The sequence below is a fragment of the Daucus carota genome, chromosome 3 (assembly GCF_001625215.2).
Source record: "Daucus carota subsp. sativus chromosome 3, DH1 v3.0, whole genome shotgun sequence".
Lineage (NCBI taxonomy): Eukaryota > Viridiplantae > Streptophyta > Magnoliopsida > Apiales > Apiaceae > Daucus > Daucus carota.
Genome location: NC_030383.2, coordinates 46335885 through 46360846, shown reverse-complemented (window position 1 = coordinate 46360846; position 24962 = coordinate 46335885). Strand labels below are relative to the sequence as shown.

Genomic DNA, 24962 nt, shown 5'->3' with positions numbered 1-24962 from the left:
TTAAATAAATTAGGATTTGAATTCAGCTAGATCCGATCCAAATCCGGTCGCCCACTGCTATACCCAAGAGCAAATCCAAGAATATCCTAGTTCAAGTTTCAAATATAATATAAAATATCATGTCCTAGTAATTTAGGACATATGAAACTAACCTGAACTCCAACAATGTGCCTTATTCTCACAATATGTCTAATATTATATTATTGAAGACTCTTTTTCATCATTAAAGCATAATATAAAAGTAGATAGAGAAAGAGAGTGTTGATAAGAATTTATAAGAAAATATTGAATAGGGCCAGGAAAGATGTGCCCCAAAAATAAGGCTTGAGAAGGTTGTCCTAGTGATATAAGACATCACTAGGACATTGTGGATCATGTTTTTTCATCAATTAAGTTTTTTCATCAATTACCCTAAATTAACTTATTACCCTAAATTATAAGTTAGGACATGATATAGGACATATCTTGGACTTGCTCTACGACACTTGCTCTAAGCCAACAACAACTGCCCCTTCAAACTCGGAGACCATTTGAAATAACTTAAAATAATAATTTATGATTAACAATTACTTTTATTAAATATGAAATTTAAATTATCTATTTGAATAATTCTATATTATAGGTGGCAATTATCAAAAATATAATAATAAAAATAAATAAGATAAGCAATTCATTTAAGTGATTAAATTGACTATTATTGAAAAACATCATAGAAATATTAGAAAGTACTGTAATAAGTTTAAAAAAGTAATTTGATTTACAGGAAGTTGAATTTCCAGAAAGTATGTACTAAGTTTTTTTTAAGTTGTTTGTTTGACAAATACTAGGGAAGCGTCAATTCTTTAAAGGTACGAATTCCCTTAAAATATGGGAAGTTGCGTTCCCACCCTGCTTAGTTGTTTGCACTTCCTAGAAATTTCCTGCATATAAACTAAATAGAAATTTCTAATTAATAGGAATTTATATACGAAGGGGGTACAACTTTCTTATAGAAGTCAATACCTGCCTGCAACCAAACAAGCACAAATTGATGAACCAGCAACTATCACATAGGTTGGGATGCGGGAGGGGGGATGGCATAAAACAAAAGCATTTGCAGAAAAACAAACCAAGTCTTTGTAATAGGCCAAAAACGGCCAAAAATGTGAAGAAATTGCAGTCTACGCACTAGAATATTCGGTGCTGGATAAAAACTTTTAACAAAAGAACAGAAAGATTCTACTGCTTCACCACAACCATCCACATAAACGTCTTAAAGGTAAAATTCAAAGCAACACGAATCAACAGTATCTTCCCTTCCGCAGCCACAAGAATTTTTTTTTTTTTTGACAAACGCAGCCACAAGATTAATTAACAAGCGAGTAACAACTAGAAGCAATCATCTAGGTTAGTCAGTTGGCAGATAATTAATCAAGAGAGATCTTCCCTCTTCTCCATGCAGATCTTCTTTTCCGAGCCAATGGTGGTTTTCCTGACAAAAGGAATATATCATATATGTCAATCATGTATAAAAAGGTTCTGGTCTGCCGCATCTAAGGTAATTAACATCTGCAACCATAACTCCAGATATTCAACTATTGTAAGCCTGCCAGCATGGTTGAAGTTATCTAAAACATATAGATCGTCTTTAACAGAATGTTTATTTACATCATGATTATAGATTAGATGCATTCAATCCAATTTCTACTAAGCTGCTGTCTATATAGAGGATCCTGGAAATACAAACATACATGCAGATTAACAATTTTAAGGCACTTGCATCCAGTTACTTCGCTGGGGTGGGTTTCTACCACACTTGTAATTTTTTTTCAAAGGCTAGTAAATAGGGATGGAAAACTTTATTCATTTTCCTATAAGAAAATGTAGATTATAATGACCGCTTATTACCTGTTAATTTTTTTATATCAATACACATATCAAGCCAAAAAATTGTTGATTTTTGATTTTTTCTTTATATATATAATATAAGAAAATGCTCCATACACAATATTAGGTATAAAATCTTTCATAAAATGATACTCCCTCCGTCCCCCTCATTTGTTTACAGTTTTTTCACTGCTCGACACGCATTTTAAGGCTTTTATAGATCATAGTTCCATAACTTTTTTTTGAAATTTTCTTTTTGTGTATAAAAATTCAAACATCAAATTTTTATTTAAAAGAAAAAAAATAAAAAAATAAATTACGGAACTATGTTTTTTAGGAGTATTAGAATGCGTGCCGAACTCTCGTCCCTCAAGGTAAACTACCTAGGGGGACAGAGGGAGTATTTGTTAAGTTTTGTTTAAATTAGGCCCCTATAAAAATCACACTTCAATTATCATGTCATTTTGTATTCAATTTGTGGATGTAGCATTACTTATAAGGGTCCTGTTCCCTGACAACCGTGTGTCAGGGAGCGCTTATCTAATACACTGTACGGGGGTCGTTAGATCTATATTTTAAAGGCTTAGATTCAATCTTATTTTTTAATGGATCCGTTATAAATATCCGCGGAACGGGAGTTCGCCGTTCCGCGGATAATATTCGCGGAATGAATACTATAGAATAAAGCGAATTTTGCTACAAAATGTTATGTTTAACACCTGGACCTTACGTAAATAACACATTAACACTACACAATAAAGCAAATTATGATGGAGAACCTTAATTAATATTACAAATAAGGCAAATACTGTTGCGGAACCCAAAATTTTGAATATACTCCTTGAATTCAATTGTTAAGATATCTCATGATTTCAATACAAAATACAAAGTTCACCTGAAGAATACAAAACTACAAAATAAGGCGAGCTCTGCTGCAGGATCTTAGTTAACTTACCTAAGAGGAATAAGTTCTAAGACTTCTTAACCTAAGAGTTCTAAGAGGAACATGACTCACATATATATGTCATTGTTCCATAGAGAACCATCTTATATAGAGTCCCGTGGAGAACCACTTGGTTTTACTTTAAAATCTCACTAATAATTTTTAAATTAGTAATACTTATGCATAAATTTCCATTCTAATGTAGAAAACTAATCATACATAACATGCACAAACAATTTAAAACATACAATCTAAGTAAAAAATTGATTTTTATATTTGGTTCTACCCCATTAAGATTTTTACACTAAATACTGGGTAAACTTACCACTGTTTTTAGAATTTATTTCAGCACGTATATAAATTCTAACCTTTAATATCCCATAAACAAATTATAAAGCAAAGCATACTAATTTTGGTATAATTATCATATTTGACATGTCATCTATTGTATTACATTTATCACATTTATATTAAATATTAACTTCAGTTACTAACAATCAACTTTCATGTATTTCTCTAGACCTATCCAAATTTTTTGTAAGTATTTTGTTAAAAAAAAAAGGATTTCTATACATATATCTTTTTGTGTCGGTGGGTTGCCCGGGATTCGAACCCGGAACTAGTCGGATGGAGTAGATAATTTCCCAGTTAAATAGGTAAAAACCCCTCCCCAAGCCGTGCTTGCATTTTTCATTGCACACGGCTTTCCCTATAAATGTAACATTTTAATAAATTAGGGGATCATTTGTTTGATTGTTTCACAACACATACTTCTGTCAGTATTAACATTTATATAATTCATCGCATGTAATAATAATGATTTATTTACGTCTAGAGCATGTTGCTTACACGGGCTAAGTAGCTGGTTTATAATAAAAATGGACTAGTATTTACATGTTCCATTAAAGTTGGAAGTTGTTTTTAAATAGCTTATAAAGGTGCTAGAAGGGAAGTTCTGATCAAAAATATCAAGATAAAAAAAAAGGTAAAACTTTGTCAATGGTGGATAAAAAGGGGATATGATGTAAACCCAGGGAGCTCCCTCTTTTTGACAATATATTATTTGAAAATAAAAGATATGATCTCAAATCACACATCAGCTGGCTGGATGGTTAAGACCATTGTATCTGTCCTTATACACCTATATTCTCAGGTTGGTGTTGAATTAAAATCTGACTTGTCCATGTAATAATCAAATTTATTCATATACATACAACAAAGATAAACGAATTGGGCAGAAAGGTAGAGAACCTACCTGTTGCGGCTGAAGGGGGGTCAATCACTACCGAAACATTCTTAGAGCTCCTGGGTAACAACAACAAGCTCTGGGTAGCAGTTACCGCATCATTTGTAGCACATTTGACGGTGAGTCTAAGCATCCTTGGAGCTCTCGTAATGAGATATTTTACGAAACCCATTTCAAGAACTTCTCCCCTAAAGTTATGAATGGATACAACTCTCAAACAACATGCCAAGCAGTCAGATATCCCTTTTTGCTCCCAAAACAAATGCTCAGGATAACTTAAGTTTCCGACCTTATTCGAGTCTCTAACCTGAGTAGGTAACAGTGGTAATGAATGCAGTCAAGATACTGAGTATTTCAAAACACCCTACCTGAGATATCTATTTTCAACCAAGCTATACTACAGGAAACATACCTCCACAGTTATGTCAAGCCTTTTCAAATGGAAGCACACTCGAATTATGTAAGACAAAAGAATCACATGTCTTATATCATTCAAATCCAAAGATGTAGACAGGACTTCCAAATTACGGAATGCACTTACATAGCCCATTTGAGAAGAATACAGAAGATGGGAATGTTGGTGGCAGGACTGAAAAAACAGTAAAGTAAGCATGTTAGATTCTTTTCAGAGTTTTGATCAAAGAAAACTTAAACGAAAAAACCTTGTACCAGAAAGCCAGTGCAACGTTCAAGAAGCTTCTCCTGACTGAAATACGTCTCCCTATACATTTGAGAGGCATCTTGAATACTACAATAAACTTGTAATTCAGTCACTTTTGGTGCATCAATAACAACAGAAGACCACTGGCAATATATCTTATCGAGTATCAGGGTTGTGAGAGCTTCAGCAAAGATTTTGATGTTGTCAATATCCAAGAACCTCAGCTCTACAAACTTGAGATTTTGACCAGAGATTTTCAGTGTTGAGAATCCTTCACAACTAAGCATACTCAACTTCTCCATATTCTTGCAGAAAGAGCATATTTCAGTTATACATTTGCTATTTAATTCCAAACTACTCAGTATCAGAATGCGAAGGCTTTCACAATTTTGGAAGGGAGAGGTGTCTAAGAGTCTGTAACGGGCCAGTTCAAGACACTCAAGATGACTGAAGATACCAGGGCATAATACAAAGAGTATGCCATCATTTTTTCTGTCAGCAATATCGTTCTCACTACACTTCAGAGATAGTGTTGTAACTTTCTTCTTTGTGATAAGCTCTTTGACCCAATTTTCTAGATCTCCATTAGATATATTGGCAGAAAAATGAATAATTTGGCAGTGGGTGACTTCATTTTGGATAGACTGGATGATGGAGGAATACAAGCTTGTGCATTGCATAAGATCTTCCCATGTACGGCCATCTTGGGAATCCCTGCTGACAACCTCTACATTTGGTTTACTAATACTTATTGGATTTAGATCAAGACGCGATAAATACTTCCAAGAATTTTTCCAAGTTTTTACCAAAACGCTTGTTCTGACAGCTTCCTTCACCGGGAGCCATGAGATGATATTACTGAAGACTGCTTCAGGAAGAAAATTGCTTATATCAATCTCCTGTTTAGCCTTTATAATCCTTTTTTCCTTTGATTCCATATCTATGTGTACAGAGGGAAATTCCTGTCCAACAGATTAACATAGATAATTAGCTAAATAATCCCTATTCTAAAACAATTCTGGAAAAGATTAGCTATATATCAAAGAAAACTAAAAAAGAAGATAAATCCACACTTAGAACATTTAATTATTAACAGTTTTAGAGCAAAAGGTGTAAACACATTTATAACCTATGTTACCCAGACTCTCCATTTTTGTCCTTGTACCCATTTCCACCGGACATTACATGGGTGTGGGTATGGGAGCCGAGTCGGATCCTTCTTGTTATGGGACACTTCACCTTGTAGCATCCCAGTTTAAAATGAAAATAAAGATCATGTAACAACTTGTATATAGAGAGCAAGGTCCATGAATGAATTGTTTCTATGTTATTCTATTGATTGATTCTGTGCTACAATTTTACATAAATAATTAAGTGTATGTAATTTATGTGTAGTATACATTATTTCTATAAATGCACAATAAATCGTCTATGAAGTTTTACTTGCCTTAAGCTTACTTGTAGAGTCCCCGCACCCGTGTCTAATTTCGGATCCATATCCAAGAACCTAATTATCCTAAAACTAAGAATCCGACTATTGGATCCACGCCCATGTCCGACACTCATACCTGAGTCCGGGCAACATAGTTTATAACATTAATTGGAGCAAAATATATTCCCAAATTCACAAATGTTAGACTACCTAGCTATAGCAAGAAATTAAAATAACGAACACAAATGGAATTGAGCCCTAAATGATTATTTATCACATATATCAAAAGCCTCAATGAGTTTGGGTCATGTTTGAACAGACTATATTTGTTTCAAGATAGAGAAGAAGCTTGGAACTTGTTTCAGACAATTTGTTTTGGTATCCCAAAGAAAGTGTAAGAAACAATTCATATACAGATCAATCAGTAGTAAATTGATGGATGTTTAATAGCTTACCGGAACAAAGGAACGGATAGAATTCTTCAGACAGGCTAACTAGGATTTATCGAACAAGCAGGAATAGAAAAGGTTAGAGCTTTTCCGTGAGGACTCGTTATAAAGACATCGATTGACGATTTCTTCAATGTAGACAGTGGTGGCCGTAATGAATTTTAGGGCGCATGAAGAAAAATATTATATGATAATCAGAAAAAACCTTTATGGGCTATTACTTTAACTTGTGGGCCGAAAATCAAAAATAAATTACAATATAATCTATGCTTCATCAGAAATCCTTATGGATTATTACTTTAACTTGTGGGCCGAAACCAATAACAAATTACAATATAGTCTATGCTTCATATTGTTCGAGAAACTTGATAATATTAATATTGCCACTGTTAAACATGCTGATGACTAAATCATGGTTCAAATACGTGATATTTAACGAGTACAAGATGGTTATTATTTGACAACATATTAGAAATAAATGCTAGTATGAAAACAATACAGGATAGATAGGCACATTTCAAAATATATACATGAAATTTAAAATGATAAGATATAAGATTAATTAAAACCGTGATCATCTAAAACAAAGTAGTCGGTAATGTATAAAACAATTTATTCAAAACTATTATAAAGGATGCCCAAAGGGCGGTACCTTGACACCATGGCTCAAGTAATAGTGATGCATAACTTTTCAGCATATAAAATTCATAACTGAAAAAAAATCACGTGAGAAAAATGAAAAGGTGGCTAGTCTGCATAAAGGGAACAATTAGCAATTGCCAGAGGGGGTTCATACCTCTGCTCCGGACAAAAAGAGTCAATTTTAACTTCTTCTTTTTTTGCCAAGGTCAGTTTTAACTTTTTAAGTACAATTAGCAACATATACTTGATGCTTAAAGACTTAAATTGTGAGCTATATGTCTGATGAGTATGAGCCACTAATTTAATTTATCTGTATCTTTCATTAACTTACTTAAGACATCAAACTTGCTTTTTTGTTCAACTACACCAAAAATTAAAATTTGGTGCTTATTGAGCACCGAAAGCAGACTGAAAGTACCACGCGGTTCTGGCTAAACCGTTGCGGCAAAGTTATGTGCAACTAACAACTACTATTGATAGCATATCTATCGTTATGGTATGCCTGGGGAAAACAAATATACCCAAAATTTGCCCTCACAAAATATAATTAAATAAAGATATATAGCTATAAGTAGAAGATCATTGTACGTCAGTCAACTAACCCAAATTAATAATGAGATCGTAAGTTTATGATCAATATCCACTAACTTTCGGTGCAAATTTTTAAAAACTAGATATTTAGAAGTAGACAATTAAAGGATGGCTAGTCTCCTTTTAGGAAAAAAAAGTCTCAAATATGTGTTCCAAATTTGTTATTCTCCTAGTTTGAACTACAGAGATACAGAAAATCTACTAATAGGACCGATCTACTTAATTCAAAAATCTAGCTAATAGTTCTACTGTAGGTTCTTTTATATATAAAGGCCAAGACAGGAAGATATGTAACTATCCGATTGGGTATATGGTCGTATGATATGACGGTGTAGATTTTATTTTTATACAAGCGATCAACTGTTTAAAAAGGAAAGAATTCAAACTTACGGCTGTGGTATCTTAGGCTTAGTTCTGATAGTTTCAATTGTAGGAGAGACTATCATCACCAAACAAAACATAACTTGTGACTGCTGCACGCGGAACATGATCTCCAAGGGCAAGATATAAGAGGTTGTTTCTGAAAAGACTCTGCAAGTTAAAAGTTTACTATAAATTACTAAAGAAATTAATTAACTGAAAAACCCCGATTAAGAAAGAAGAATTAGGAGGAAAAAATAAATTAACTCAATTTAGAAACCAAATAAAAAGAAAAATAAAACCCTATGTGCTTGCTTGATGCAAAAGGTACTTTGATGGACATATAACTTGATCTAACAAGATTACAACTCATAACTCGAACTAACAAGATTACAAATTGTCCTTGGACTCGTAATGGAACCCAGCCCATTCTCTCGAGTTTTTATTTATATATAATAGGAATAACCTGGAAACAAAGATATAACTCTAATTAAAAGCAAAAAATAAAAGCAAACCAGAATATAAGAATATATAAATTATTTTTTTAAAAAAAGTGAAACTTAAATGTGGTTTTTTTCGTATTTAAATCAAAAGGTGGAGCAAATTGCTACTCCAACTAGCCCTCACGATCGTAAAGTGCGGAACAGCATGCAATACTTCCCTAGCTACCTAACTGGGGAATTGATCAATAAAAAACTTTTTGATACTTTTTCACCTACAAGCCGTCCTATATGATGATAACAAGGGTTCTTAAAAAAATTAATCGTTTAAAATATAGATGGTTGCATCATATTAGTTGTATTCCAGGTCAAAGTTCTAAACCAATTATATTCCGTGACTGCAATCAGATTCAGTTCCTTAATGTTTTCAGTGTTTTTGGTTGGCTATGATACACACTACTGGTACAGGTATACTCCATGGTTTACTTCATTCAGTAATGTTCAGCTATAATACACTTTGGCAAACTATTTTTTACATCTAACTGTTCTGGATCTTATATTCACACTACTCATATTTTTATTTCTATATGTATGTATTAAAACAGTCCTATACTAATATTATCATTGTAATTTATCTAAACTCTTGAATTAAAACATGTTAATTTACATTTCTCCATTTTCACTCTACTTTGTGTTATCATCGATTTGGTTTTGTTGCATTTGTAATTTTTTTTTAATGACTAAGATATTTATAATAGTTAAAATATATTTAATATATAAAAAGTTTAAATCTCGTATATTTTGGGGTGGCAGTCTCCTTATTGAAATTAGTCTCTTAACTTTTAGTATTTTTAAATTGCTAAGAAGTACATAAAGGTGGTTCATGGTTAATGAGCCCGGTTAAGAGGAGTCGGAACCTCAAACCCATGTGTTGGTTTCTGAATTAGCAAGTTTGTTGTATGGAATGGGAACCGCATTCCCACTTGGTGGGTAAATCATTCATTTCACCCCCCTTGGAATGCTCATATACTCTCCATTCTCATAACCTCATTCCCATTCCCACTTATCATCCCAGCACCAACGCCCCCGTAATGTTATACAGTATATATCATTCATTTAGAAAACTAATAAATGGAATCAGAGCTAGGTTCAGCAATTTAGAAAACTGGATTTGCTGATCTTAAGAATGAATTTAAGCTACTTAAAGCAGAACAGGTAGTCATGCGTATGTACTAGTACCTAGATAATGATGAGAATACGAAGGAGCAGCTCTAGCAGCAACCGTAAGTCAACGAAGATGTTTTTGAATCACATAATTCAGAAGCCACCAACGTGACCACTTAGAACTTGTAGACGGGATAATGGAAGGGTCCTAGCTCTAATGTGTCATTACTGGTGCAAGTAAGGAAGAGAGCAGTAAATTAAGGTCTTAAACGCTATACAACACAGATAGGGTAAAAGAATAAAATACGAAGAAGTATATTGAAAAATAATGTTGAGGGTCGAGGTATAGAAGCGACAAGCTTTAAGGTTTTGGATGCATGTTTTTGTACTTTCTTGCTGATCTATATTTGTTATAAATAATAAGCCTCACCAGGTGATTCCTTTTCCTCATTATAACAAGAGGCGCAGTCAAACCAAGCAGTTAGGAACAGCTGTTTAAAAGCTATTTTTGTGGAACAAAATGGTGGTTTGATTGCAGATTTTTAACTTATTTATTATGGCAGATTTTTTGCTAATTGGTGCAGATTTTCAGGCTAGTTATTAGTAGCAGAATTATTGCTATTAGTTGCAGATTTCTAGCAATTGTTATTCTCTTGAATTCCTGATGCTTAGCTTCAAACTGCTGTATTTAAAAGCTGAATAAGCAAGAATGATTTCCTCAACCATGTTTACATGAGATCAGTGAGCTCTCTCCAATTGAGCTCTCAGTGTTTCTTATTCTCTCAAAAACAAGTTTAACAAAATAGGGAGAGGTAGAAAGAATCAGAAGAACACCCCTTTAAGGACAGAAATCGAAAGAGATTTCAATCTACAAGGTCCCGTAACTCGATCTAAAGCGCAGGTTCCTATCAATTTTTTTGCAAAAACTTGAATAGCTATATGGTATTTACTCCCGAACTGATCCTCCACCCATGGTTTGTTATAATAAAACAAACTCGCTATTCAGAATTTAAAGTACATTAGAATCGGGTATGCCTAAACAGTGAAATGGAGGGTGGATAACTTCAATCTTATACTGTACAAGGATAAGTAAACTCACATAATTTTTATATATCAAAACAATTACTACTATTTATTAAGCTTTGTCGTGCAATAGCATCTACCTGAGCTGCAAGCAAAAATTCTGACTCTGGGAATACTATTTCAAGTAGTAACTTCATAGAGCTAAGTGCCTAATATACTCCATGCATTCGATTCGAAAATAACAGTCGCTTTGACAGCCGCAAAGAAAACATATTTCTAAACATTATTTTTCAAATTTTCTTTTTAAATAATGTGTTGAAATACTTTTCTTTTTTATTACTCAAAGGCCAAAGCACGTTTTTGATCATACCTGAGATAAAGATGCAACAATTTTAGCATCTGAAATGCTACAACTGGCGCGTTGATAGCACGCTCCACCATCTCAGCTGCAGCTAGCACCGCTTTACTATCATCATTCATTGCCTCAAACAAAGACTTGAAAAACAACAAAAACATCAACCCTAGTCCTCGTTTTCTCGACAAGGGGCAATTTATCCAAAATCAGAATCTTCCCTGACAAGTGGGTGGTGGATGAAATCGAGAACAGCCGGAAGGCGTGAATATTCTTTCCGGGGGTTCATCGGTGAGGAAGTTGAGATGATCAAGAAAAAGATGATGATGATGATGATGTTATTGCCTGCGTGTTTTGACAACCGGGTTTTTGGGTACCTACTACCTAGTAACCCGTGTCCATCCTATTCTATTTCGTTTTATTAAACGAGCCACGCCTACCGGAATATCAGGTTTAGAGCTGGAGATAGAGAGAGTAAAATGTACAAATATGTCGATAGTATCTTGATTCATTATTTACGATTTTACGTGTAACATTGTAATCAAGTCCCACGGTCAAATTAGGTCGAGTCAAGTCAAATATTGTCAAGCTCGACTCGAGTTCGAGTAAAAGATTTAAGGAATTTGAACTCATGTTCGATCGATTTTTTAATTTTAAACTCGAAATTCAGGTTATGTAAGTTCGATAAGTTCGAGTTCGGCTCGAAAGTTCGAACAATTTCACCAAATATTAACAAAAACGCGAAACATGATCCATTAGACTTGAGTTTGATTCGATTAAATATATAAAAATATATACTTTAGTTTAACTTACATTAATCAAATCAGACATTCATCTCTTAAAAAATACTGTATACCACCCAAGAAGATAATGCAAAATATTCTTTCTGTTTTCAAATATATATGACACTTGACTTTTTAACACACATTCTTTTGATCGAATTGCTAATATTCTTTCAATTTTTAAATATAAAATTCTCAATTAATATTTTATAAGTTGATAATCTCTCTGAGTTAATAAAAAAAATTGATCTCATATTGAGATCAATATTAAATTTTAAAAGTCTTTCTATCATAATAATTAATATATTTGAAAAAATATATTATTAAATATATATAAAGTGATATTTTGGCTATTCACATGTTTATTTGTATACTTCGTGAATATAAAATATTGTTTCATGCAATTTTTTAAATGGTTCTCAAAAATATCTAAATTAGAAAAAATATTCAAAAATACGGTGCAACCATATATACAACGTCAATTACAATTATTATAATCTCAAAATCAACTGATTTCAATCATTACAACCTTATATGTAACTTTGTCCGTATTTTTGAAAATAAGTTTGAAAATCTAGATATTTTGGTAAAATCTCACATTTTTATTGTTAAAAATTATCAATTTAAATTATCTCTTTGTAAAATCTTATTACAATTTACAATAAAATTTCGAGATTTTAGATAATGCTACCAAATTTACAGTATTATTTTGTCTAAAAAGTATTAATATGCATAAACATTAGTATATCATTTTAAAAATTCAAAAGAATAATGTACATATGATATAGATACTTAGATAGCATCCAAAGATTCAACAACTTGTCTACATAATGCTTGACTTACTACAGGAAAATTGGCATGTTACGGGCGTTTTACCTTCAAGAAGTTTTGATGCTTAGATGCTGCAGCAACTCCTCCCTAATCCTTTCCAGTTTCCACATTCATAAACTGTTCCTTGTTCTTAAACTTACTAATCATCTCATGCAACACAAACTTATTTGCCTCCCATACACAATTCAGATATAAAACTTGCTCATTTGTAAGGTACAGATCTTTATATGTCTGCGAATTGTGCAAATGTAAGAGGATGAAAATGTGGAATTGTAAATGAACATAAGAGAGAAATCTCCATACACATATTTTGATGAAAGCATTAGATAGTAAATTGACCTCAAGTCCATCTTGCGCCAGTTCCATGTTCTGCCCCTTTAAAGAGAGACAAGAAGCCTCGTTGAACACGATTACGATATCAAATAGAATCTGTACAAAAGAAGATTTTTAATTAAAAGATCCAACCTTCTGCCAGCACGAGTACTTGGAAGTTTATTTTGATGAATTCAGATTATAACATCAGGATCCAAATTATGGGCCTACGAGATTTAGAAACTGATTGCAATTCTCTAGTATTCTTATCTAACAAATTACTGTGCCAATTATTTTCAATGTATGACAGTAAGCACATCCAAATTTTTTGTCTGAGCTAATTTACACATATCCCAATTTGCTAACGGTGGCGTATCAAGTTGAAAATCATATTTCATTTATTGTATAAGAAACACAGTCAGATAACTCTCAGAATATGCACAGTGCCTACTTGCTGAATCAAAACTCTTAGACGAGCAAGCAAACCAGTAATTGTTACAGAAAAGCCCATGAAAAAGGATTGCGCTAGCAAGATAGATATCTGCCTAGCCATAGTCAAAGAGGAAACAAATAACGTAAAATCTTGTACTGAATGATGTATCTGATAGTTAAAAAACTTATGCATAAAGGATCATTTTACATATGCTAGAAGCCTAGAAGACTAGGATCCAATCTGTTAAAATGCTTGTGCCCTGCATTGGCAGAACAAATTATATGGGCATTCAGAATTCATATAAAGGGTAAGCAATTTCATACTCCGCCTACTAAAGCTTATTAACCGCCTACTACCTGATACATTCGTGTTGTACATATGGAATATAACTTAACACACTGTGATGTTGTCAACTGTCATTGAACAATCACCGGTTAAGGATACGTAGCTGCCTTTAGCACTGGCTCAACCATCTGCATTTAGACAGAAAGTGTCAGGGTAAGGGAAGAAACAATTAATGCATCAATGGACTAGTGATTGCATTTAGCTATTAGGTGTTTTGTCAAAAGAATGATCAGGAACATGCTTATCATATACATCCATTGAAGATACCAATTATGACCACATGACAGTATTAATTTTAACCTTCTACGATCTCATATATGCTCAAAAATGTATCAGTTCGCTCACCAAAATGTCAAAATTAACGAAGGACAACATTCTTAACCGATACTAGGAGGTAGAAGATAGAAACACCTGTGAAAGTAGCCGTGCAGCTCCTAGGAGTCGCTCCAAAAGATTATGTTTTTCATCACACTTTTTCCTCTTTAACCTGTTGCACAGTAATTCCCTACTATAACTTCAAAATTTGAATATATAAAATTAGGAAAATGCTAACTAAAATTGCTTAACCAAAAGTACAGAGGCACTTGAAACCAGTGTTTAAGTTCTAACACCACGAACATAATCGAATAATAAAACTAGGCATAAAACAAACTTTTTAAACAGCTGCAATTTCTGCTTAGACCTCCTCTCCATAATAAACTCAAACAAAGAACTCAGAATTTCTTCTAGACCAGCCGAGTGCAAAAGCCTCAAATCACTTCTAATCTACACCACAAGAACAGTATGATTACCACATCAAATTAAAATTAAAAAAACACACAAATTCATCTGCCTGTGTACATAAATATATAACCTTTACGAGATACTGAAAATATAAGCAGTGCTTGTGCTGATTCTTGTTTTTGTAGACTATTCTATCAAGAATACTGCTTTCTACTTGCAGCTTTTCAAGAAAAGACTTCAATCTCTTCTCTATAGTTTCAACATCTGAATCCATTTCCTTTTGCATTTCTATTTAAATAGCAATGTAATTCAAACTTTCAGTGAGGCGTTCATCAAACAGTTCTGATGCAATCGCTGAGAGCTAACACCCGACTTGCAGTCAAGTCAGTGATTTGGGCTGTGTATAAGCCAAACATCCTTTTTTATCGAATGAAATTTAATTTTTTGAGTGTTTCTTATATTTATGAATGATGTATTTTTAAAATTCATTTTACTTAAAAATATTATTTAGATTTGTATTTTAAGTAAGAATTAAGACTCTAGTTTATAATTTCATATAGGTCTCGTATAATTTCATCTCGTCTCAATAATTTTATCTTGACTTAATTACCGTTTTTTTTCAATTTAACCATAATAATATATTTATTTGCAGGATAATGCAAGTAACTTTAGAAAATTATATTCAGAAAACCCACTCTCATTAATCCATAACCATGGTTAAGTTAAAATTGAAATATCACATGTATTGTCAAGTTATTAATTATTAAATTAATTAGTATACAAATTTTATTAATTTTTTACTATCCAATTAAAAGGTCAAAATCCTAATTCATATTTTACACAAATATAGAGCGAATTACAATTTATGTACGAAGGTAGGGGACAATGTTAGCATGATTTTTTGGAAACACAATCAGCTTACTAGATACTTGTGTATCGATAATTTTCATGTGATTTAAATAATTGTATCGAATTTATAAATTTATTCAAACTCTTGATCGCTCTATGAATCGGTGTTACTAATTTTGTCGACATATTACTGCAACATGGATATGATAAATGTGTTTTGTTCGGGTGCAACCTAGACAAAGCACATATAATATATATGGTATTTTGAGATTTCTACATGATTTTTACATGATTTTTAATAAATATTATATATTTTTATGCATTTTGTTAGCAATTGTTTGGACAATAAAATTTTATTGAACTAGTATTCATCTTTAAAAACCAAACAATTCAAATGCTATGATTTTCGATAATAAATATAATTCTTCAACAATATTAATATATATATATATATACACATATATATAATTTTTAAAATAAGTGTAAATTATTACCAATCAAAAAAATGTAAACTAAACTAAATTAATTATTTAGCCGACAATAATTTAAAATTATATTATGACGAACCCTAATAATTCAAATAAAAACTGCTTGTTTGGTCTGTATATAATGAATTATGTAAATATTTAAACTAAAATTATAAAAAAAAATGATATTTTAGTAATGTTGCATAAGACATCCATCTAACCATGGTTGAAATTGGATTCTCTCGAATATGTTTTCTATTAATTAGTTGTATTTTTCTGCAACAAAATTAGTGTTATGATTAAAATGAAAAAATCATAAAAGTTTAATAGTTTTTTCGGTAATTAAGTCTTTTATCTTCAACATGACAATTTTATCTTCAACATAGATTGAAATCAATCTCCGACATAGTATTAGCTACGTGTAAGGTATTTAAAATCCAATCATTAATTGATGATTAAGGGAAAATGTCCTACATATACTTGATAATTTGGTACATGACACAAAAATTTTGGATTAGATTTTCAATATTAGATACACGAATACGAAAATACACGTTCATTTAGTGTTTGGTTGGATTTTTTATTTTATATGCACAAAATTACACGATATAAATATATTTTTTTAAAAAGAATTAGTATATGTTCATGTAAAAAATTATTATATACCAATATAAAGATTTAATGTATATTTCATATTTTCATTATATAATACATAAAAAATGTATTTTTTAAATATGTTTTAATTGGTTTTTTTTCGAGATCATAATGGTTGTTTTATTCAAGCTAAAAATTTGAGAAGAGCAGGGGAAGTCCCGGTTTTTGAAGCTGAAGCAATGGGGATTCTTGAAGCTCTTTCTTGGCTACAGACCTTGGCTCTGTCAGATGTGGTGATCGAGAGTGATTCCCTACTCACTGTAAATGCATTGCACCAGAATATAGATAGTCACCTGGAGGTGGGATCAGTTTTGCAAGATTGCCGTGACATACTTGATCATAGACCTGATTTCTCAGTCTCTTTTACTCGGAAGCAAGCCAACAAAGCGGCCCATGTTCTAGCTAGGGTTCCTTGCTCGGTTAATAGCTCCAATGTTTTTCAGTCCCCTCCTCCTGTTTTGTTGGGGACATTGATGTATGACTCTTCTTTGATTTAATAAAATCAAGCTTTGTTTCAAAAAAATTATTATATTTATATTACATATATTATGAAAAATACACGACACGTTTCGAAACGGTTATGAGTTTGAGATTAAAATACACGAATCCAAAACGGGTCGGATATGGATTTGACTTTCAGGTACAGGAAACAGACACAACATGATTGCGAGGTCTAGTTCTAGAACAAAGTATGAGGACAATATAAAAGGAGAACCTCATGATATACAAATATGAGATCCTCGTGTAGAGTAAATGGGAAAAGAGCCACTACAATTGTGTGGAGATGCACATCTCCAAAATGCCGTCTATTTTTATTATTAAACTTCAGTCATCAAAGTTATGAAGCATGTTAAACTTTGTAGCATATCTTACAACAGTTCATCCACTGCATAACAACAAAAAAGAACTACTAATAATCAAACAGTGTCCCTTTTTCTTCATTTGATATGTGCAAGAAACCAGTCCAGCATGTCCTGATGTGCTTCTTCAGCCGATTTCACAGCAGATTCATCTTCAGGTTTATACCTAACTGCCCATCCATGTGCAACACCAGGATAGATCTTTACAAAAGACTTAACCTACAATATAAACAAGGCCGTTAACCTTCGGATATGGTGAATATACATTCAACAAGGTTGCATGGGAAAATAAAACTGTGCATGTTTACCAGAATTCATCAGACTAAATATGTTCCTGAACAATATTATGGAGATTATTTAACAGTAATAGAGAATTTAAGGGTAACTAGAGCAGTAGTTCTTGCTCCAACAACAAAAGAGTAATCTCAAACAATTGTTAGCCAAATTTAACAGAAACTTACTTCGGTAGATACAAGGATCTCCCCAAATTGCCTGAGGAGTTCAGGAGGAGAGTGATTGTCAACCTCAGCTCCCAATATAGCCATGGGCACCTTAACCTCTGAAACAAAAGTATATTTTAATTTATTGTTAGACAAAGTGAGAATATCGGTTACATTGTTACATACAAATACATACGCATACCATGTGATCTTAGTTTAACTAGCTACAAATTAATTGTGCCTTACTAAGAGGGAGGAACTGATGTTCTAGTGTAAAAAATGTGCAGGGAGAAAAACAAATAAGGAAGACACAACGTAATTTAATTTAATTAATTCATTGTGTAAAACCTCTACTATAGTTTCCTTACACAGTTCATGGGTAAAGGGTAATTAGATTAATTTCTTCTATAGCCTAAATTAATGAACTCCATTTCCTCACCAAAATCCAGGCATATGGAAGTCACAAAAAAATGTATCCAAATACAAAACTTATACCCTTAGCATCATCCAAATTAAAGAACGAAGGGTGTAACAGCACCGCGGCTTGAATATGAGCAGACTTCGCTAGTTCCACAACCACCTTAGCTGAGGAAAGAGAAAGAGGCAGAATTAAGTCACTATCAGCAACAGGAAATTAAGTCACTATCAGCAATAGGGAAACTAATAAACTAATCACGTCATATAAATTCAGGATTTGTATGCTGTACAACTGAATATAAAGCTGCTTAAAAGAAAAAAATATCCAGCTATTAAGATGTTAAGCATAAATTATACCGCCCCAGCAAAATCCTGCAGCTCCAACTGTTGTTATGCCTAGACTTTTCAGAGCTGCAAAAACTGGTTTTGCATCTTCAAATCCTTTGTCCTAAAAGAGATACCAAGATAACTGAATGCTTATAATATATGAATATGGCCTGTTTCACATTATATGCGTAAGACAGTCGCTGATTTTTCGGACTGCTAACAAGGCCTTAGATAATTTTAGTTAATAAATAAACTCAATTAACTAAGGTCAGAAACAAACAGTATTGTGGATTTTCAGCCAGTCTTGGATAGGCTTCTCAACATTATTTGGATCATAGGGCTCTCCATGCATGAAATCGGGTACCACCGCGTAGAATCCAGCATTAGCAACTTTGTCAGCCAGCTTCCTTCATTGTAAAAGTTGTGATGTCCAACTTTTAGTCTCCATATATATATATATATATATATATATATATATATCAACATAGTAACTTTGAAGCATGTAAAAGCTAAGCTAATATATAACAATTATTAAGCTATTGCTAGCCTTTTCTAAAATTTAATATCCATAGCAAAAAATGAAGGTGTCTGATGAAAATGAAAATCAATTGTGCTATAATCTAGCTCTTTTTTTTTTTCTTTTTTATGGTTGGAAAAAGGTTATTTACAGGAGTATAAATATGCATGCACACAATACGTTCCTCTGAGGTTTGAGTATACCCTTGAGCTTAAGTACAGTAGAAGTGAGGGGTATAGTGAAACTACAAGCTACCCTTTTAAAGGCTGAATATACTTGTACTAAGGCACAGATGTCACTCTCCAAGTTTAGTATATTCTTATAAATGCTTGGAGGTCACTGGAGTTCAATGCAATCCCCAGCTAAAAGGTGAAACCTAATAAAGATTAAAACAGAATCTGTTTGAAAGCGAAAAGACACCAACTGAGTACTAATTGCTTAGAGTATTTTCCCATCAAGGCTTCCTATTAATCAGACTGCTTAGATAGTTAGATGTGTAGTTTCACAGATTGCATGAGTACCAAGCCAGTAAGGCACCATCGTCTCTCAGTTGTGTAGTTTAAAAGTCAATAGTCAAATTAAGATCTTAATTAGTAGTACCAAATAAACTACAAAGCATAACATGTAAGGAATAACAGGAGTACCTTAGATTCGGCGATTCATAACCTGCAAAAAGTAATTGGAGTCAATAAAAGGTGAAAAACAAACACAAAAGCATAACCATTGATAAAAATGGATGTGGGCTTTTTTAGTAATCCAATATGTGTGCTAACAAATTACAACAATTACTTATTTCAGTATTTGTGATTATTCTGTTTTGGATTAATTAAGGGGACAGTGGGGCACTAGGTTAAAATCGATCCGGTGAATGGGATTTGGAACCATAATTCCATGTGCTAGTGTTTTTTAAATGATTGCAGTGTGAATTTCATTCACACTAAGCAGGTAACTCATTCCCACTCAAATCCTTGGTTTTCAAACAACTTTTACTTCCATTAACCTCACTATGTACCTTTTCATTGCTATTCCCATTTCAATTAGCAAGCCAAACTTCCCCTGAATCACTTATCTACAGAAGTCCAGTCAAACATTCAATTTGGTATAGGCTGTATAATGTCTAATATTCGATGTCAAAATATAATAAACAATATAAGATTTCTTCCACAAGACTAATCACAACCTCAGCTCCTTCATTCCCATCAACCGACAAAAACATCAAAAGCATAATAGTTTGTGGGAAGACCAAATATTCATGACCAGACTTTTATCTAACACGGAAATCATTGCTATAACATAATCTTGATGATCTGACATGAGCTTATATATCCTTGTATTTGATTTAAACTAACAACAGGGGAGTAAACGTTTAATGCACATCAACTAACAAGGTTTTTTACATACAATGTTTCTGTACTTTGGTGGCTCATTCTTGACAACAAGAAAAAAATGGTAGCATTTCAAAAAACCTATACTCCATCCTTCTCACTCATTTCTATATGTTTTTTTATCACTGCTCGGCACACACTTCAATGCTCAATAAAGTATAGTTCTAATTTTTTTTAAAAATTTTCTTTTCCTGAATTAAAATTAAAAAATAAGTTATAGAACTATATTTTACAAACATTAAAGTGCGTGCCACGTTCTTCACGGGGACGACGGAGTGAGTAAGATTTTATTCAGTGATGATCAAGTTGCGACTATTTACTTTATCAGAATCTCGTATTTCAAGTAAATAACGGCACCTTATATTTGTCACCTTCCCTCCCCAAGAGTCATTTAGTACTAAGATGATTACCATAAAAGAAACAGTGTGATTTATATTAAAAGAAATAAGAAAAGACAGGGGTAAAGTATGTGGAAGTACCAAAAACATCAGAAACAAGAAGTATGGCAAGTTTGGACTGAGAAGAGCCGGAGACATAGGCTTTTAAGCCTGCAAGTTGAGTGACGGATCCTGATCCACTGTTTGAGCTTAGGCTTGGTGGGTTGCTGCAACATTCAGGTCCTGACATCCTCTTTTTCTTTGTTAACTGGATGAAGAAACCAAAGACGTGGTATTCAAGATTGATTCGATACAGAGGATGTGCTTGACTCTTGTTCTGACAGTGACGCAAAAGCCTGATCAATTTACTTAGAGCATCTTCATTTAGGCTCCTAACTTGAGATTTGAGGAGGGAGAACCAAAATGTTGCTCCAAGAGACTCTTAAGTGGCTCTTAAATCTTAAGAGCCTCTTGTTTCTCTCTCCTCTCTCCTCAAAGTTAAGAGCCACCACAGGGCTCCTAACTTATTTTTTCACAATAAAAAAATTCTTCCCTCCAATCAACCTCCATCTTTCCCTCTCTTTTGTTATAGTGGAGCCCAATATATGAATAAAATATGAAATAGAGAAGAGATGTAGAGAGTATTGTTGGAGTTTACACTCTTAACTTTGTCCTAAATTACTAAGAGCCACATTTTTTATATTATATTTAGGAGCCAACAAGGAGGCTCTTGGAGATGCTCTTAGAGGGGTGTATTGGATTGAGATTTTAAAGATTTTTTTGCATTCATGAAATGCGAGGGTATTCGATTGGGAAATTAAAATCTTGAGATATTCAATTGGGATTTCAAATTATGCTACAAAATCTGGTGGTATTCAATTGATATTTTAAATTATGCTTTAAAATCCGATGGTATTTAATTGGGATTGTTTAAAATCTATTAAAATCTGATGGTATTCAAATGCTGATGGATTTTTTTGCATTTCATAAAATGATGGATTTTGTGGCATTCTTCAGTGTATTTTAAGTTTTTTGAAATGCCATCAAAATCAATGAGATTTTGAAGCATTGTGCTTAAATCCTATCAACTCTACGACATTTTATCAAGAATCCGCACAAAATCAAAATCAAAGAGAATCCATTAAAATCAATAGATTAAAAACAATCTATTAAAATCCCTATCGAATACACCCATTTATTGTCCAATGATTAGGACTAGGTCCCCGGGTCAAAAGACTCAAAAAATGTTTTAACAACCCGGCCCAATCAAACCATTCAGGGCTATATGCAATGAAATTATTGTTTTGTGATTACATAAATCTTCCTTTCTTATGATTTAAAAAAAAAAGAAGAAGAATCTTCCTTTCTTATTCTTTGCGTAGAGTTGACCATCGCGATTATGTTAGCTATAACTAATATTATTGATGGGTTGATAGTAGAGCTATCCTTTCGTCGTTCAAATATTGTTAAAATTGATATAATTTAGTTTATATAAGAAAATCCCTTTAAATGCTCGCAAGATTTTCCGTTTGCCGTTTGGTAATCGGGTTGGGGTTTAGGATCGAATTTGAATTGAGGAATAGGAGCGAGAAATCAGATATGTCAACGGGAGTAAGTAACACTCCTCTGTCCCAAAGATACTTGTATCAATGGTTGCATATAATATAAAAAAAAAATATTTGAATTAAAATGAAAATTTTATAAAATAACAAGATAATTAAGATTAAATATTTTAATTAATATTATTTATATGAATATATGAGATCATTCTAATCAAAATTTAAAAAGAGACTTTGTACCCTATTTTGTATACAAAGCATTTTCACTTTCCATTCAGGGATTTCGATTGCAGCTAATCACTTCTTCTTTTTTCCAAATATTTCCATCTCAAGTCAACAAGTAGTCAAGTACAATGACTCATATCATTTCAGCAGGAAATTTTCACATATAAATATCTCAGCCAAAACGTAAAACAATGTAAATTAAAATCAAACCTTCCAATTAAAAATAAGAAACGCAACACTTGAAGCGTCCTAGGAGAAACTCGTAACATGTAATGAAACTTGAGCTAGATTGCAGAGTCAAGTATATTGTTTTCGGAATCTAAACTTTCAAACATGAGACTAATGCAGGCCGAATTTGTAAATGTTTTCGCAATCTAAACTCCAAACATGGAACTCAACCCATCTTGTTACATAACCATAAATTGTATAATTCAAAACATTATCACCGGAGTGCAATGTTAAAACTTTCAGAAAAAAAGTTAGCCAAACGGCCACATTATTTTAGAGCAGTTTCGCGGCATGCAGAGTTGCCAAAGGCCCAAAATCATAGCACTTCACATTCCATACATGAAACCCGCACCATAAAATTTATCCTTAGTCATGTCATCAATACGCTGGATCATCTCAGAGTCTAAGTAATTCTTATGATCCCCAACCTCACCTTGCCTGAAGTAAGAACTATAAGGAAATTCAAGCCATTCTGGAGAATCAGAAGACTTGTTAACCTCGTGCTGCTTCATTGCCCGGAAATCACAAATATTCGCAATCTCCTCTGCCTCCTCTTCTTTCTCAAAAGGACGCCCTAAGAATTCAGCCAACTTCTTTACTTGCTCTTTAGTGTCATCCTTCAAGTCCTCATAGCTCACAAAGAAAACTTTCTGGGGCCTCTCCAAGCCCTCTTTTCGGAATCGTAGAACATGATCATAGTATGGACCATCAGGGAGAACTCCGTCACAGAACTTATCCACAGCCTCCTCTATTTTCCATGGCTTCTTCAAAGACCCTTTAGATGTCCCCATGTAATGCCACAAGGAAATGAGCGTGTCTTTCGGATTCCTCGTGACATAGACTATCCGACATTGGGATGAATGAATGGCTGTTTCAGCTAGGAGCTGGTAAGGCACATGTGTGGCGAAGATCCTAGTATTTGCATCACAGCTTGTTAAAGTATGAGCTGCTGTGGGATTTGAGGAGTAAACTTGAAGCTCTAGGGTTGGAATGAGATCATGGGGGTTGGTGCAGATCAGTGAATGTTTGGAAGCACGATTTATAATGGCAAACACAAGGGACTTGAGCCAGGTTGTTCCGGTTTTCGGAAAAGAAGCTAAAATTACATCAGTAGGAAGTGGCTTGAAGTTTTTGAGAAACTGGAGAACTCCTTCAAGGATATGGGGTGTAAACCAAAAGCCCTTGAATTGGTATAACATATCATGTCCACACGGACCATACCATTCCTCTTTTGGCAGAGATAACAGAAAATCGTCAGCTAATATCGCCATCATGTAACTAAGTAATTAGTGAAGAAGAACTTATGATTCAGATATCGAATTTGAATTAGATATTTATAGTCTTACAGCTTCAGTGACTTGCATATTAGTCCATCAGTAAAACAGACAAAGGGGCCTGACCCTGATTAGATGCTGTATTTTATAGTTAGACGTCAGTCCATCTTTTATCAAACTAATGAAAGGTTAACAGGATATATTGATCGGCAGGCATGTTTTCAGTAAACGAGCTAGGCATGGACCTTATATCTGGTTATCTTTCACGAGCCCTGCAATTTATGCATCGATTATATATGTAGTTAACTTTAATTTTTTGTAACTTATGTGCTAGGGAAATTAAGCATTAGCCTAATCTGTAACATGGACATGCCTTGTAAATGTTTGATACTGCAGTACAAGTTTAGTTCATGGCTAACAGTTTAAAGGTGTTAAAGGTCCAGCTAATTCTCATTCAAAACTCTAAATAGGAGATGAGGCTCTGCCCAAGATTGGAAGGCCCATGTTATAAATTTTTAATCAGATTTAGTGACAACGAATTTATGATAAAAAAATGTATTAGTAATTTTTTAGGTTCTCTAAACATTTTAGGCCCAAAAAGTGTATTTTTGCCTATTGCAAAAGCTTTTGCTGATTTATATACAGCGAAATTGTGTTATATATTTATATATAAATATATCCTTTTCAAATCTATTTGTAACTTATCTGTATTCTTACGTGGACAAATGATATATTACATTGAATATAAACAAAAATAAATTTTATGAATTATATAATAGTTAAACTTA

The 24962-nt window shown here is 33.1% G+C and overlaps 4 protein-coding genes across 8 annotated transcripts; all 4 read right to left on the bottom strand.

The window, feature by feature from the left end:
• Positions 1-1092: 1092 nt before the first annotated feature.
• On the bottom strand, positions 1093-11688 carry LOC108215433 (putative F-box protein At1g67390). Of its 5 annotated transcripts, XM_017387933.2 has the most exons (7): positions 11188-11688; positions 8221-8361; positions 7250-7308; positions 4725-5678; positions 4468-4644; positions 4065-4362; positions 1093-1471 (listed from the first exon to the last, which is right to left on the bottom strand). In XM_017387933.2, the coding sequence occupies exons 3-7, from the start codon at positions 7280-7282 to the stop codon at positions 1407-1409; spliced, it is 1527 nt and encodes a 508-aa protein (XP_017243422.1). In that variant the 5' UTR covers positions 7283-7308; positions 8221-8361; positions 11188-11688; the 3' UTR covers positions 1093-1406. The 5 variants fall into 5 exon arrangements, with proteins under 5 accessions (XP_017243422.1, XP_063945181.1, XP_063945180.1 ...); XM_064089111.1 differs by having other exon boundaries at positions 6604-8361; positions 11188-11687; XM_064089110.1 differs by having other exon boundaries at positions 7250-8361; positions 11188-11687.
• A 948-nt stretch (positions 11689-12636) lies between these two features.
• On the bottom strand, positions 12637-15001 carry LOC108213304 (uncharacterized). The gene is made up of 7 exons (XM_017385086.2): positions 14726-15001; positions 14525-14637; positions 14284-14359; positions 13972-14000; positions 13546-13639; positions 13122-13211; positions 12637-13013 (listed from the first exon to the last, which is right to left on the bottom strand). Exons 1-7 carry the CDS (start codon positions 14879-14881, stop codon positions 12870-12872), a joined length of 702 nt encoding a protein of 233 aa, XP_017240575.1. The 5' UTR covers positions 14882-15001; the 3' UTR covers positions 12637-12869.
• Positions 15002-17339: 2338 nt separating this feature from the next.
• Positions 17340-21255, bottom strand: LOC108211218 (endo-1,3;1,4-beta-D-glucanase). The gene is made up of 7 exons (XM_017382757.2): positions 20991-21255; positions 19771-19792; positions 18890-19016; positions 18640-18730; positions 18361-18450; positions 17887-17984; positions 17340-17644 (listed from the first exon to the last, which is right to left on the bottom strand). The coding sequence occupies exons 1-7, from the start codon at positions 21136-21138 to the stop codon at positions 17504-17506; spliced, it is 717 nt and encodes a 238-aa protein (XP_017238246.1). The 5' UTR covers positions 21139-21255; the 3' UTR covers positions 17340-17503.
• A 1971-nt stretch (positions 21256-23226) lies between these two features.
• LOC108213973 (cytosolic sulfotransferase 5-like) lies at positions 23227-24176 on the bottom strand. Its single transcript, XM_017385756.1, has one exon. The coding sequence runs from the start codon at positions 24172-24174 to the stop codon at positions 23227-23229; it is 948 nt and encodes a 315-aa protein (XP_017241245.1). The 5' UTR covers positions 24175-24176.
• Positions 24177-24962: the final 786 nt, after the last annotated feature.

Bases quoted from the DNA above. Each gene is read 5' to 3' on its own strand.
- LOC108213973 (XM_017385756.1), bottom strand. From the start codon at position 24,174: ATGATGGCGATATTAGCTGACGATTTTCTGTTATCTCTGCCAAAAGAG.
- LOC108211218 (XM_017382757.2), bottom strand. From the start codon at position 21,138: ATGTCAGGACCTGAATGTTGCAGCAACCCACCAAGCCTAAGCTCAAAC. The intron at 18,731-18,889 runs GTTTGTTTCTGA...TATCTCTTTTAG, and splicing joins GGCTGAAAATCCACAATACT to GACAAAGGATTTGAAGATGC. The intron at 17,645-17,886 runs GTAAGTTTCTGT...TTTATATTGTAG, and splicing joins AGATCCTTGTATCTACCGAA to GTTAAGTCTTTTGTAAAGAT.
- LOC108215433 (XM_017387933.2), bottom strand. From the start codon at position 7,282: ATGCATCACTATTACTTGAGCCATGGTGTCAAG. The intron at 4,363-4,467 runs GTATGTTTCCTG...TTACCTACTCAG, and splicing joins GGCTTGACATAACTGTGGAG to GTTAGAGACTCGAATAAGGT. The intron at 1,472-4,064 runs GTAGGTTCTCTA...TCCTTTTGTCAG, and splicing joins CCCCCCTTCAGCCGCAACAG to GAAAACCACCATTGGCTCGG.
- LOC108213304 (XM_017385086.2), bottom strand. From the start codon at position 14,881: ATGCAAAAGGAAATGGATTCAGATGTTGAAACTATAGAGAAGAGATTG. The intron at 14,638-14,725 runs GTTATATATTTA...CTTGTGGTGTAG, and splicing joins ATTTTCAGTATCTCGTAAAG to ATTAGAAGTGATTTGAGGCT. The intron at 13,014-13,121 runs GTCAATTTACTA...CACAATTCGCAG, and splicing joins TGGCGCAAGATGGACTTGAG to ACATATAAAGATCTGTACCT.